This window comes from Solanum lycopersicum, chromosome 9 (genome assembly GCF_036512215.1).
Source record: "Solanum lycopersicum chromosome 9, SLM_r2.1".
Taxonomy (NCBI): Eukaryota; Viridiplantae; Streptophyta; class Magnoliopsida; order Solanales; family Solanaceae; genus Solanum; species Solanum lycopersicum.
The window spans coordinates 12,973,303-12,988,945 of record NC_090808.1 but is presented as its reverse complement, the minus strand read 5'-3'; the positions used below and the strand labels follow the sequence as shown (position 1 = coordinate 12,988,945).

The following is a 15,643-nucleotide window of genomic DNA, read 5'->3' as shown; positions in this document are numbered from 1 at the left end:
AGGTTAAATCTTGACCGTAGAATTTGATAAGAGATAAAGGGCTAGGATTCGATTTTGAATTTATTTTAAGATGGACGGATAAGATTAAAAGTTGATGTTTTGAAATTAGATTGACAAATATATAGAATGGCTAAAATTGCAATTAAAGTGGCTAAAATTGAAATGAAAGAGTGGCTATGATTGTAATAAAATTTTAATTGAAGTGGCCAGAATTGAAAGAAATTATGATAGAATAGGCTAGAATTTAAAATTTAAGGAAAGTGTAGGAATTACTATTTAATTAAAATACTACATATATTAAAATATTTTTACATAATTGAAAAATCATTTAAACTTTAAAATATTTGGAATTCATTAGTAATTTTAAAATATTTTAATAATATTTGCGATAATTTTATAGAGTAAAACATACTAAAATATATAATTTTCAAGCAAAGTCGATTAAAAATTCTAAAATTAAAATACGTATTTAATCGAATAGTATTCCTAAAAATGGTCAAAGGTCGGTCAAAATTGGGTGTCAACACCCATGTAATCTCTTTCTCCTTCTCTTGATCTCGAGGCTCGTCAAGGACATGAAGATATAGTTGTTTTTTATTTGGCAAACCCACTTTTTCCTTTCCTTACACTTTGTTTTATTTGAGAAATAAATTTTAAGACTTGTATTTATTTCTTAATTCCACACTTATATATTTAGTAGTCTGTACATGTGACAATTAGATTTTGGAGTTTTTAATAGAATAATAAGTTTTTCGCTTTATCTTGTTTTTTTTTTACTTTTTTCATTTTTCTTTTGTTTCTATTCGGTTGTGGTTGACTTGTCCATGTGAAAAAAGACAAGTTTTATGCCACGACCCAAAAATGGGTGTGATGGCACTCGTCATATCCCACCAAGACAAGTCAGCCTAAAACCCAATATCTAACAAAGTGCGGAAGTAAATGACAATCCAACAACAATTCCTATTATGAAACCAAGTTATATTAATCCAATCCCCAAAATTAGGTTGTCACATGCACAAGCCTCTAATGTAAATATTAGAATGAAATAAAATAGAAGTCTAAAATGATGTTGTCTTTCAAGTAAAAACAAAGTCATAAACTGGAGTAGGAAAGTTCGCTGAGATGACAAGAAGCTACATCACAATCCTCCACAACACGCCTCAGAAACGAAGAGAATGGAAGGCATCACAAAAATCCGAGCTCGTAACCTACAAAAATTTGTAGAAGCAAGGGGTGGGTACCAAACCACGCGGTACCCAACAAGCAAACCTCTAAACACAAGTTAAGTGAACAAAATACGGGTACTCCTTACGCCCTATCTAAACCTTCATGCTACAACCTAATAGTTTACCAAACACACCACTCAATAACCACACTCTATCAGTTTACACATTCTCAATAACAACTCAATATTCAACAGTCACAAGCTTCAAAGAGAAACAATCACAAGATCAGCAAAACACATGTTCAAGCTCATCAATAATAAAGTGTGCAATGCCATGAGATGCAATATCAAATATCGTGATGCATGTCTTTCTTAATGATACTCACCCGCTGTCTCTCAGTCCGGGACCCATGGAGGACATATCTGTCCATGCATCTGTCGCGGCGCACGACACGATCCTCGATAATAGTAACCTTCGCGGTGCGCGATACGTCCCTCGAAATGGTACACCCTCTTACCACAACCATGTGTCAGATACAATGCAAATGACATGCTCAAATGAAAATGAGGAGATAACCATTTTGATACCAAAGCGCAATTTACAACAAGGAGTACAACACAAACAAATATGCAACAAGTCTCCAAATCATTCTCAACATCACACAAGAAGATACACGAATTTCATACGGTTAACAAGAGTTTAGAAATCCACTTGTCTTAACCACTCGAATAATCACTCTGGGACTTGAGCCTTCCCTTTCCGTTGAGCTTCCAAATCGATGCAATCTATGCAAGTATATATATTCACAATAAGGTTTCAGAACTAATAACACTCACACTTTTGTGTGTTTAATCTTGACTTAAAATTTCACCCCAAATTTATAATCAAGTTCGTAATTTCATGATGCCAACTATCATTTCAACTATTATATTTTTCAAGTTTCAAGTTTAGGATTGCATCCCAAATTTTTCCAACGTCATAATTTAAATGTACTCACAAAATTTTATTCATCTAATATTTAAATTAGATATCAATATATCAAAACTTGAACCATAATGTGATAACTAAACAATTAACTAATATCATATGTGCCTCAAAACAATTTACAGATTAACATATTTCTAATGTTCATCTATAAACATTAATTCAATAAATTATTCACTCCACAATCATGTTCAATGATTGGGCATTTTTATCCAATTATTGGGTCATCATTGGACAATGATTAGACTTATATAAATCAATCATATTCCTACCCAACATCAATACGTATGCCACTGCGAAATTCCTTGTTTCAATTCTCATTTTTCCATTCATATAATAATATAATATTGCTATGTGCATATGTATAACAATTGATGGAATCGTCTACAGAAGAGCAATTAATGCTACGTAAGAAGAAAAAAATGAACACTTTAGTTCATACCTGAAGCCGTCGGCAACCCTTCTTCCGTTCCCAATTTCTCCTTTCTTCTTTTCCTTTTATGAATTTATGAAGTACTAATTGTGATAGGTTTTACCCACATATTTTATTAAATAAAGATTAAATAGTATAGGGTCTTAAATAAATTATCATTTTAGCCCATAAACTATTGATTAATTAACTTAAGTTAAACAAATATTCAAAACTCTAAAGAGGAGCTTTTGGGTCATTACATTATCCACCACTAAAAACCATGTTCGTCCTCGAACATAGAGTAAAAGAAAGTACCTAAAGCTTCAAAAAGTTGAGGATATCTGGCACGCATGTCTGACTCAATCTCTCAAGTTGCTTCTCCCACTGATCGGTGCTTTCATTGTACCTTCACTGAAGCAATCTCCTTGGTCCTAAGCTTTCGAACCTGCCTATCCAAAATAGCTATAGGCTCCTCTTCAAATGTCAAGTCTGGACCCAACTCCACGGAGTCAAGTGAAAGCACATGAGATTCATCCGGCATATACTTCCGAAGCATATAGACATGGAAAACATGATGAATTGCCGACAAACTTGGTGGAAAGGCCAACTTATAGGCCACCTCTCCCACTCGGCTCAAAATCTCAAAAGGTCCAATGAACCTAGGGCTAAGCTTGCCCTTTTGTCCAAACCTCATCACACCCTTCATGGGTGATACTCGGAGCCAAACATGATCACCCTCCATAAACACTAAGGCTCTAACTCTCCGGTCTGCATAATTCTTCTGTCGACTCTGGGCTATCAACAGTCTATACTGAATCATACGGACTTGTTCCATAGCATCTCTAAGCAAGTCTGTATCCAAAGAGTCCATCTCCGCCGAATCAAACCAACCAATCGGAGATCTACACCGTCTACCATACAATGCATCAAATGGGGCCATTTGGATACTAGAGTGATAACTGTTATTATAGGCAAACTTCGCTAAGGGTAAATGTCGATCCCATCTTGCACCAAAATCGATCACACACTCTTGAAGCATATCTTCCAATACCTGAATGATCTGCTCAGATTGACCATCTGTCTGAGGGTGAAATGCCATACTCATATCTAACTGAGTACCCAGACCATGTTGTAATGCCTTCCAGAAGTGAGAAGTAACTAGTGAACCTCGATCTGATATGATAGAAACAGGAACTCCATGTAGTCGCACAATCTGACTGATATATAGCTCGGCTAACTTTTCTGATGTATACTTCACCCGAACCGGGATGAAGTGGGCAGACTTGGTCTGCCTATCAACAACAACCCAAATAGAGTCATAACCACCCACTGTGGTAGGCAAACCCACAACAAAGTCCATAGTAATCCGCTCCCACTTACAAGTGGAATAGGCATCCTTTGAGATACACCCACGGGACGCTGGTGCTCACACTTGACCTGCTGGCAAGTCAAACACCTCGAAACAAAGTCTGAAATATCTCTCTTCATCCCATACCACAAGTAATGCTGACTTAGATCATGATACATCTTTGCCGCTCCCGGATGGATGGAATACCGAGAACAATGGGCCTCCTCAAGAATCAATCTAATGAAATCGCCTGTCCTAGGCACACGAATTCTGCCTCCGATCCGCAAGACACCATCAGAATCAAGGACAACCTCCTTAGCTTCCCTCTCAATCCTTTGTCTTGAATGAGACATTATTTTTCATCATCAAACTGGTGTGCACGGATTTGCTCGACTAAAGAAGGCCGAGCCTCAATAAAAGCAATCATCCCATCACTCTCTTCTGAAATCTGCAAGCGGACAAGACTGTTAGCTAATATCTGCACCTCTCTAGCCAATGGTCTCTCCTCAATACTAAGCGCTGCAAGATTCCCCATGCTAGGAGTTTTCCTACTCAGAGCATCGGCCACAACATTGGCCTTCCCTGGATGATACAGAATGGTCATATCATTGTCCTTCAGCAACTCAAGCCATCTCCGTTGCCTCAAGTTCAAATCCCTCTGGCTAAAGATATACTGAAGACTCCGATGATCAGTGAAGATCTCACAATAAACTCCACACAAATAATGACGCCATAACTTAAGTACAAATACCACAGCCGCCAACTCCAGATCATGAGTAGGGTAGTTCTTCTCATGGGACTTCAATTGCCTAGAAGCATAAGCAATCACTTTCCCCTTCTGCATCAACACACCACCCAAACCAACTCCTGAAGCATCACAATACACAGTAAAGTCTACACCTTCCTCAGGTAGAGTCAACACAGGAGCAGAACTCAACAAAGTCTTGAGCTTTTGAAAGATCTCCTCACACTCATCAGACCATTGAAAACCCACATCCTGTCGAGTCAATCTAGTCAATGGAGCTGCAATAGTAGAGAAACTCTGAATAAATTGTCGATAATAGCCTGCCAATCCCACAAAACTCCTGATCTCAGTAGGTGAAGTAGGTCGCGTCCAGCCTCTAACTACCTCAATCTTGGCAGGATCTACTCTAATACCCTCCTTGGACACCACGTGTCCCAAGAATGTCACAGAAGTAAGCCAGAACTCACACTTTGAGAACTTGGCATACAACTTCTCTTCTCTCAACCTCAGAAGTACAATCCTCAAGTGTCGGACATGGTCCTCCTCGGTCTTTGAGGAACCAAGATGTCATCAATGAAAACAATAACAAAAGAATCAAGGTATGGTCGAAACACCCCATTCATCAACTCCATGAATGCTGCAGGGGCATTAGTCAATCCGAAAGACATCACTAGGAATTCATTATGACCATACCGGGTCCGAAAAGCTGTCTTAAGGATATCTGATGCCCTAATCTTCAACTGATGATACCCAGACCTCAAATCAATCTTAGAGAACAATGATCCTCCCTGTAACTGATCAAATAAGTCATCAATACGCGGAAAAGGATACTTATTCTTCAATGTTACCTTGTTCAACTGTTTGTAATCAATACACATTCTCATAGTCCCATCCTTCTTCTTCACAAACAATACAGGAGCACCCCAAAGTGACACATTAGGGAGAATAAAACCCTTACTCAATAAATCCTGCAACTGATCCTTCAATTCTTTCAACTCTGCTGGAGCCATACGGTATGGAGGGATAGAAATAGGCTTAGTGCCCGACCCCAAATCAATAGAAAAATCGATATCCCTATCGGGAGGAACACCTAGAAGATCAGAAGGAAATACATCGAGAAACTCCTGAACCACTGGAACAGAGTCCATGGGAGGTAATTCAATATTAGTATCTCGAATAAAAACTAAGTAAGACAAACACCCCCTCTTCACCATTCTCTGAGCACGAATGAAAGAGATAACCTTGCTAGGATAAGAACCACTAACACTCTTCCACTCAACCCTTGGAACACCAGGCATTGCTAAAGTCAGAGTCTTAACATTACAATCAAGGACAACGTGATAAGGAGAAAGCCAATCCATACCAAAGATAACATCAAAGTCTACCATCCCCAGAATGATTAAATCTACCCAAGTATCATACCCAGCCAAAGAAACAAGACAGGATCGATCCACTCGATCCCCCACTAAGGTCTTACCCACGGGTGTAGAAACATGAATAGGTACAGTCATGCTATCACATATCATATCAAATTTAGCGCCAAAATACGTAGACACATAAGAAAATGTAGAACCTGGATCAAGCAACACAAAAGCAGGTTGATGGCATACTAGGATGATACCTGTAATAACAGCATCAGAGGTCTCCGCCTCAGGTCTCCTGGGGAAAGCATAACAGTGGGCTCCTCGTCTACCTCCAGCCTGGGTGGTACCTCTACCCCCACTCTGCTGAGCTGCAACACCACTACTAGAAACTCTATCACCTATACCTGACTGAACTCTGCCACGACCTCTACCATGTGGAGTTGGTGGTCTAGTCTGGAATGAAGAATCAGGTCGAGGACCACCATGACCCCTTTGAGAAGTACACTGCCGCATTAGATGATCGGGATCTTCACAAGTAAAACAAAATCTCTGACCTGGGAACTGCTGTGTGGACCCTAAAAACCCACTATAATTGCCTAGCCCTGTAGGTCGCTGCTGTGAACCGTACGAGCCCTGAACCGGGCCATAAGAACCCCTAGATGTCTAGCCACCCTTAAATGTCGGTATAGATACATGAATAGGTCCCCGCTGCTGAAAAGAACCCCTCACTCTCTGTGATCCCCTACCTCCAGATGAGGCACCATGAAAGTGACCTGATATACGAGCTCTTTTAGGGTCCCCAAACTCCTCTCTCTCCATCAATTCCGCCTCTTTGGCGGTGCTCATAATGGACTGGAAAGAATCCCCCTCCCTAGATGCCCGAAACACAGCTGACCTGATAGAGAAAGTCAATCCCCTCACAAATATGCGGATCCTCTCTGTCTCATTTGTAATAATGGCCAACGCATACCTATACAACTGGCAAAAACGCGCCTCATACTCTGTAACCGATAAACCATCCTGTCTCAGACTCTCAAACCTCAAGCGACTCTCCTCTCTCATGCTCCATGGGATAAAACGATCTTGGAATGCACTAGCAAACTGCTCCCAATTCACTGGAGGAGATCCAACTGGCAAACATCCCGAATAAGTCCTCCATTAGTCTCTCGCTGGTCCACGAAGCTGGAGTGTAGCATATGGAACCCCATGTGACTCAACTAATTCCACCACCTCTAGTAACTCTCGGCAGGTAGTTAGAAACTCATGAGCGTTCTCGCTCTTCCCACACTGAAATTGAGGTGGGTCCATCTTTCGAAATCTCTCATAACTACGCTGCTCATCCTCTGTCAGAACAACCATTGATGCAACTTGACCCCCAACTGCTAGTGCAACATCATTCTGAACTGCGGGATCTACTGGTAGTTGCCCCACCGCATCCTGAACAACTGGAGCTTGTTGCTGCTCTTGGGTTTGAGCCCCCTCTCTAGTACGAGAGTCATCTGGTGTTGTAGTCGCCCCACCACCCTGTGAAAAGCCCTCTAGCACACTTAACACCCTCAATAGTGTATCCTGAAGCAAAGGTGTGACTATAGGATCTGGAGGAACCTGGTCCTCTCTGCCATCAATTTGAGGTTCTGTAGAGACCTCTCTATCATGACCTCTCACTGGTGCTGCTCCACGTCCACGACTTTTGGGTACTGTCGTACTACTAGCACGACCTCTAGCTCGAGATCTACCCCTACCTCTAGCAGGGGCCTCAACAACTGCCTCGGGAAGTGCCTCCCCTCTACCATCAGTAACATTATTTCTAGTCCTCATCATCTGTCAAAAGAGTATACAACAAATCAGTACTAACGAAGGTAACTACGCATGAAGAGAAAGAGTGAACAAAAGGAAGTTTCCTAGTAATCTTTATAGCCTCTCAGAGATGAGTACAAACGTCTCTGTACTGATCCTTGAGACTCTACGTAGACTCGGCTTGTGTACACGTGAGACCTATGAACCTGGGGCTCTGATACCATTTTGTCATGACCCAAAAATGGGTGTGATGGCACTCGTCTTATCCCACCAAGACAAGTCAGCCAAAAACCCAATATCTAACAAAGTGCGGAAGTAAATGACAATCCAACAACCATTCCTATTATGAAACCAATTTATATTAATCCAATCCCCAAAATCAGGTTGTCAAGTGAACAAGCCTCTAATGTAAATATTAGAATTGAAATAAAATAGAAGTCTAAAATAAAGTTCTCTTTCAAGTAAAAACAAAGTCATAAACTGGAGTAGGAAAGTTCGCTGAGATGACAAGCAGCTACCTCCCAATCCTCCACAAGACGCCTCGGAAACGAAGAGAATGGAAGGTATCACAAAAATCCGGGCTCGTAGCCTACAAAAATTTGTAGAAGCAAGGGGTGAGTACCAAACCACGCGGTTCCCAACAAGCAAACCTCTAAACACAAGTTAAGTGAACAAAATACGGGTACTCTTTACGACCGATCTAAACCTCCACGCTACAACCTAACAGTTTACCAAACACACCACTCAATAACCACACTCTATCAGTTTACACATTCTCAATAACAACTCAATATTCAACAGTCACAAGCTTCACAGAGAAACAATCACAAGATCACCAAAACACATGTTCAAGCTCATCAATAATAAAGTGTGCAATGCCATGAGATTCAATGTCAAATATCGTGATGCATGTTTTTCTTAACGATACACACCCGCTACCTCTCAGTCCGGGACCCATGGGGGACATATCTGTCCATGCATCTATCGCGGCGCATGACACGACCCTCAATAATAGTAACCTTCATGGCGCGCGATACGTCCCTCGAAATGGTACATCCTCTTACCACAACCATGTCTCAGATACAATGCAAATGACATGCTCAAATGAAAATGAGGAGATAACCATTTTGATACCAAAGCGCAATTTACAACAAGGAGTACAACACCAACAAATAAGCAACAAGTCTCCAAATCATTCTCAACATCACACAAGAAGATACACAAATTTCATACGCTTAACAAGAGTTTAGAAATCCACTGGCCTTAACCACTCGAATAATCACTCTGGGACTTGAGTCTTCCCTTTCCGTTGAGATTCCAAATCGATGCAATCTATGCAAGTATATATATTCACAATAAGGTTTCAGAACTAACAACACTCACACTTTTGTGTGTTTAATATTGACTTAAAATTTTACCCCAAATTTATAATCAAGTTCGTAATTCTTGATGCCAACTATCATTTCAACTATTATATTTTTCAAGATTCAAGTTTAGGATTGCATCCCAAATTTTTCCAACGTCATAATTTAAATTGTACTCACAAAATTTTATTCATATCATATTTAAATTACATACCAATATATCAAAACTTGAATCATAATGTGATAACTAAACAATTAACTAATATCATATGTGCCTCAAAACAATTTGCAGATTAACATATTTCTAATGTTCATCTATAAACATTAATTCAATAAATTATTCACTCCAAAATCATGTCCAATGATTAGGCATTATTATCCAATTGTTGGGTCATCATTGGACAATGATTATACTTACATAAATCAATCATATTTCTACCCAACATCAATACGTATTCCACTGCCAAATTCCTTGTTTCAATTATCATTTTTCCATTGATATAATAATATAATATTGTTATGTGCATATGTATAACAATTGATGGAATCGTCTGCAGAAGAGCAATTAATGCTACGTAAGAAGAAAAAAAATGAACACATAAGTTCATACCTGAAGCCGTCGGCAACCCTTCTTCCGTTCCCAATTTCTCCTTTCTTCTTTTCCTTTTATAAATTTATTAACTACTAATTGTGATAGGTTTTACCCACATATTTTATTAAATAAAGGTTAAATAGTATAGGGTTTTAAATAAATTATCACATTAACCCATAAACTATCGATTAATTAACTTAAGTTAAACAAATATTTAAAACTCTAAAGAGGAGATTTTGGGTCATTACATTTTATCACGTCCATTTTTATGTTGTGATAATGTTTTTACAAGATCTCAGAGTTCTATATGGAAATCCTTCATGAACTGAATGTCGCTTTATGTCTTGAGCCAGAGTGATTAGAGTTGTCTATATGGGCTAGGCACATTGGGGCGGCCTGACCTAATCTGGAATTTAATAGGATTTTGCTTAGATTTATTAGAGCTCATTTAAGAAAAGAATTTTTTAACTCGATTTGAATAAGTCTATTAATTTGTGGGGCTTGAGAAATATCGGTAGGGTCGATTTGTGGGCTGATAAAAATTAATTAAAAAATTTAACATAATATTTAAATTTAAAATTAAAGAGAGTCCAAACTCAACACAGTTAGGTTAATATTTCTATTTAAATATTTATACTATAACTTTGGAAAAAAACATAATAAATATTTTATAAGGATAATTTTATTTGTGGATTTGATTAATAAGCAGTAACATTAACATCATTTAATATTGTTTTGTCCATATTTATGATAATATTTTAAATTATAATTTATAATTTAAATTAATGATCATAAAAAATATAATTTTTAAAAAAGTGCGGTGTCCGAGCAAGCCTGTAGCTCACAGGTTGAGCCGACTGCTTTCTGGCCCACAATAAAATTGGGTTTCTGTGGCTTGGTCCGTAAAATGTCAAAACTTAGCCCAATGAGGTTGACTAGCCCATATTGACAGCTCTAAGAGTGTTTTTTTGTAGATTTGATAAACTTGAACTCTTTTCTTGGATATGTCTATGATTATCTCTGTGAAAGGCATATCTTCGTAAGATCAATAGCACAAAGATCAATTTCATAGCATGTAATTTTTGCATAAATCAATAGCTTTGTATTTTGTTGAGATATTTCTGCAGAATTTGTCCTTTCTTTCCATTGTTGTGCAGTTGTAGGCAATGACCAACAACTAAGAAGTAACATCATGATTTTTCTTCTTCAAGTCGAGGTAAACTTTGATGCCCATATTGTTTGATATTTTCAACTGCAAAAATTCTTCCGCATTTCATAGAACGTCTCGTTAATTTAAATAACAATAATTTTGAGATGATTTGATATTTGTGTTAGAAAAGTTCTGAAATTAGTAGTTGTTTCTACAATTAGTACAGCAATAAGTTGATGTTCTATTGCACTAAATTACAAATCTCATTATGTTGATTTTAACAGTAAGAAGGGGAGTTGTGGATGACGAAAGAAGGAGAATTGGGGGAGAAGGGAGAATTGGTCAAAATTGTGTTTTCTAATTTGTTGAGGGGGCGGGGGAATTGTTGCTTTAGAAGTTGATCGTTAAGGATTTTTTTAATTAGTTTAGTGAAATGTTTGGGGAGGGGAGAGGAGGGATGACGTTTATAAAGTAATTATTTTTTAGGTTACAAATTTTATGAGATATATATTTATAATTATTTTTTTAGGGGTATTTGCTTAAATTCATAAAAATTAATTTAAAGGTCCATTTCGATATATCTAACTTAGACATTTTGTTTTGACTATTTTTATCCCTATTCAAGTACTATAAGGAGTCGTTTGGTACTAATAATACAGGGATTAGTAATGTAGCGATTAGTAGTGCATGAATTATTAATGCAGAAATTATTTTTAGAACAAATTACAGAAATACACAACTTTTGTTTCACTTAGTGTCATTACTCTCCTATTACTTTTAATAATCTCCAAAATCTATTATTTATTTAATGTATTCGAGCTTTATATTAATGTATCTGAGCTACATATTATGTATCTGAACTAGTTTTAATGTATTTGAGCTAAATATGAATGTATCACAGTATGTATTCAATGTATCTCAGCTTCCTTTTATGTATCCGGGCTAGTTTTTAATGTATCTGAGCTATACTAATATGTTTTGAGTCAGTATTTAATGTATTTGAGCTACATATTAACATATTCGATTTTTTAAATTCTTAAGGGATGTTATAATTAGAAACTTATTAGTGATAGATTGTAATTTCATATTAGAATTATGAGATTTATGTAATTAACACTTACTTTTACTAAGTGTTTGGTTCATTTTTTCTCACCTTATCTTGTGTTTGTATTAAAACTTAATAAAAAACTTTTTTTTCAACCATACCTTTGAATTATATGCAATTGGGTTATGATAATAATTATCGGGACAATATTATTTTTATGGCCTTCTAACTAGTTATGAGGAGAACAATTTTGTTGTCAAGATTACCTTTTTTTCAACTTAAATTATTTGATGATAAATAATTGTCATCTTAGTAAACTGATCTCTTACAAAATGTCATTTTGCAATTTGAAAACTATAAACTGCCAACTTTTAAAATTAAAAAGACAATAAAGAATATTAAAATTGAATAAACCATCTACATTTACACGTAAAAAATGTAAATTGTAATTTTAATTTGTATTCAATTTTATAAATAGTTCAAATATATATATAACTAGGTTAATGTTTAATGGGAAAATTACCTATATATACATCTTTATTTACAATATTTTGTATTATTCCTTACCAATTTAAATATTACAAGAATCTCTTCTTTTCCCCATTACTCCAAATAACTTGGATACATTATTTCAAACTTTCAAAGCAACATTTATCTTCTCCTAATTTCACTCCTTTAACCTCTCCTTATTTCACACCTTTAACCTTCACTCCCATAATTTAATCAATTACATCCTTCATCCCAATTTTAATTTCAAATTATTTCTTTCTCTCCAGTCAATCAATATCAAATTACTAAACATATAGTTTTCATCTTTTTCATTCTACGGTTCTAATTTTTCGACAATCCTAAATGGGCTAAAATCAGATCTAAGATTTTCATTAGCAATTGAGAATAGTAAATCAATATTGTTCTTCATCTTCTAAAGTGTAAGTTGATAATTAAAATTCAAAAGAGAGTTCGAAAATTGGTTCCCGCAATTTATTGACCTTTTTTAAATAAGGTTATTTTTTTTATCTTCTTTTATTGATTTTAAACTTATTTATGTTAGTCAATAAAAAAACGTTACATGATAAAAATCTATGTTTCATATTGTAATTTATCAATATTTATGTTTATTTAATTGATACAATAAATATTAATTTTATTCACTATTTGAGTAGTTGTTGTAATTATATGAAATTATCAAATATTGTAATATGCTTAGTTGGTTACCCATCACAAGATGTGATGTCATTAATACAAAAATAATGTTCAAAGGTTTATTAGTCAAAAGTTTTATTAGTCAGTGTGTATACGACACATTAGCATCATGTTAAATGGTCTATCAGTCAAAACTTGACCAGTATATGCTTAAGATACATTATATATAGTTTTATTAATTATCAGATACAAAAATTTGGCTATTGATAAGCATAAGCAAGTGATACAACCTATAAATATTAGTATGATTTTGTTTGAATTATAATGTATCTTCTGCATTTTGAAGGGAATGAGGATTCTTTATTTCATCCAATGATTTCTGATCAAATTGCCTTTGTACACGATATGCAGCCCTTTATGAAAGTTTGGTAGTGAAAATATCAAGGAAAAATATTTTAGTGAATATGAAGATCCACAAAAGCCTAAGAGTCAATTCACAACACCATCTCAAGTGGATATGGTTAATGTTGAATATAAATTATCTATCACTTGTTAGACACCTTTTTAGAGTGTTATGGTTGTTAAGATACATTAACTCCAATTTTAGAGTGTTTGTTTTTATTGTTTTGATATAGTTTTTCTACTATGTTTAAGAGTGTTTCTCTAAAAGAATTTGTGTATTTTGAGTTTAACTATCAATATATTTAGTTGTTATTTACACATTGAATTGCTTATATATTTGTCTTATATAATCTGATACAAAAATATCATAAAATTAAGTATCATATTCATTCATGCATACACATAAAAAAAAAATTTCTGAGTAGTTGTAATTAGTTGTTGATACATTTGACACCTAACAATGGAATGTAATTGATAATTTGATTGCTTGATTCATTCATGTAATTTTAACTAATTAGTTGTTGTTAGTTGTTGACTCATTCATGCTAATACAATGGACGTTACTTAGTTGTAATTAGTCGTTAGTTGTTGATTCATTCATGTATCTAATGGATAACTTAATTCTTATTTATTGTAATACATTTATAAAAACACTTTATTAAATCTTACTTACACCCCTTTTCCACAATATTATTGTATCAGATACATTATTATAGATAACATATTGAGTCGTACCACATTCACAAACATAATAGTGTATGATTATATTCTAAAATAGTTAATATTTCATATGAAGTCTAAATTATATATTGGAATGTAATTATAACATTGTATCATATATTAAAATAGTTAAACATAATGCCTAACTTATATGCCTTAAATCAAGATCAAATACATTTTTTATAACTATGTATCAAACAAACAATTAATATACATTGTAGTTTAAATTGTGTATCATATACGTAAATTTGATGGTTACAACTCCATTTTAATTTATTTAATTGTTGAATAGTTCTTATGAATGTATCAAGTATAAAATTATTACTGTTAAATGGGTTGTATATTCATATTTTTGTATCATATATAATATAGTTGATCATATATAATTTATTAAGACGATACATTTATATACAATTCATATTCAGATACACAATAAGGACCATATTATATTTCATAGATACAAAATTACAATGCACATCTGTCATTTATTACTAATGTATCATGACTTACATTAGTAGTAACCATTGAATAAATAATCTTAAGGTTTATGTATCAAACAAATAAATTGAATGATGATACATTGCAATATGATAACACTAAATTTTTTGTAGTGTACCATGCATTTGAATAAACAACTAAGTGAAAGCTTGAAGAATTGAAAATCACAGAAATAAATTGACACTTAATAACCTTGGATGGATTATACCGAAAGATTAGAAAATGATACATTGCATAAGATTAGGACGTTATAGTTGTAATGTATCAAATTAGTAATAACACTGACAAAGACTAATTTAAAAATCAAAATAAACGAGATGCATTGTAGATCTGAATCTTTTGATAGTGAAGATTGTATTACGACGGATCCAACATTTTCTTCTTTTTTGAGCAATATTTTTCAATAGTAGACTTCACACTCGAGTATGCATCCTCTTTTTGACTTCTTCGATCACAAATTCTTCATGATTAACAGATTGGTTCATTGATTAGATCTATTTTCATAAAAATTTTCGTTATCAGAATTAAATATACAAGGTAACATACTAAAAAAAGGAGTCATATGTATCAAAAGATTTAGATGAAAAAATTAAATATTTTTTTTAAAACGACAACTTAAAAATTGGGAAGGAAAAAATTGACGATGAAACAGTTCTACCTTATCCACAATGGCGGATTTGAGATTCACCAAAAACATTATTTATCCAATCAATTTTGCGTGATACATTGAATCCATATTTCTAAACAATTTCTTATACTCGACAATATAAGATTGACGATTCGAGATCGTTTGTCCAATTATCTACAATGGTGGATCTAACTGTCACGACCCAAATTGGGTCGCGACTGGCACCCACACTTACCCTCCTATGTGAGTGAACCAACCAATCTAAACCTTAACATTTCAATATAA

General features: G+C 34.9%; 1 protein-coding gene across 1 annotated transcript; it reads right to left on the bottom strand.

Moving 5' to 3' along the window:
- Positions 1 to 1,882: 1,882 nt before the first annotated feature.
- LOC138338373 (uncharacterized) lies at positions 1,883 to 7,081 on the bottom strand. Its single transcript, XM_069289329.1, has 8 exons — positions 6,713 to 7,081; positions 5,746 to 6,652; positions 5,504 to 5,655; positions 5,216 to 5,395; positions 4,833 to 5,072; positions 4,363 to 4,697; positions 3,943 to 4,249; positions 1,883 to 1,951 (listed from the first exon to the last, which is right to left on the bottom strand). Exons 1-8 carry the CDS (start codon positions 7,079 to 7,081, stop codon positions 1,883 to 1,885), a joined length of 2,559 nt encoding a protein of 852 aa, XP_069145430.1.
- Between the last annotated feature and the right edge of the window lie 8,562 nt (positions 7,082 to 15,643).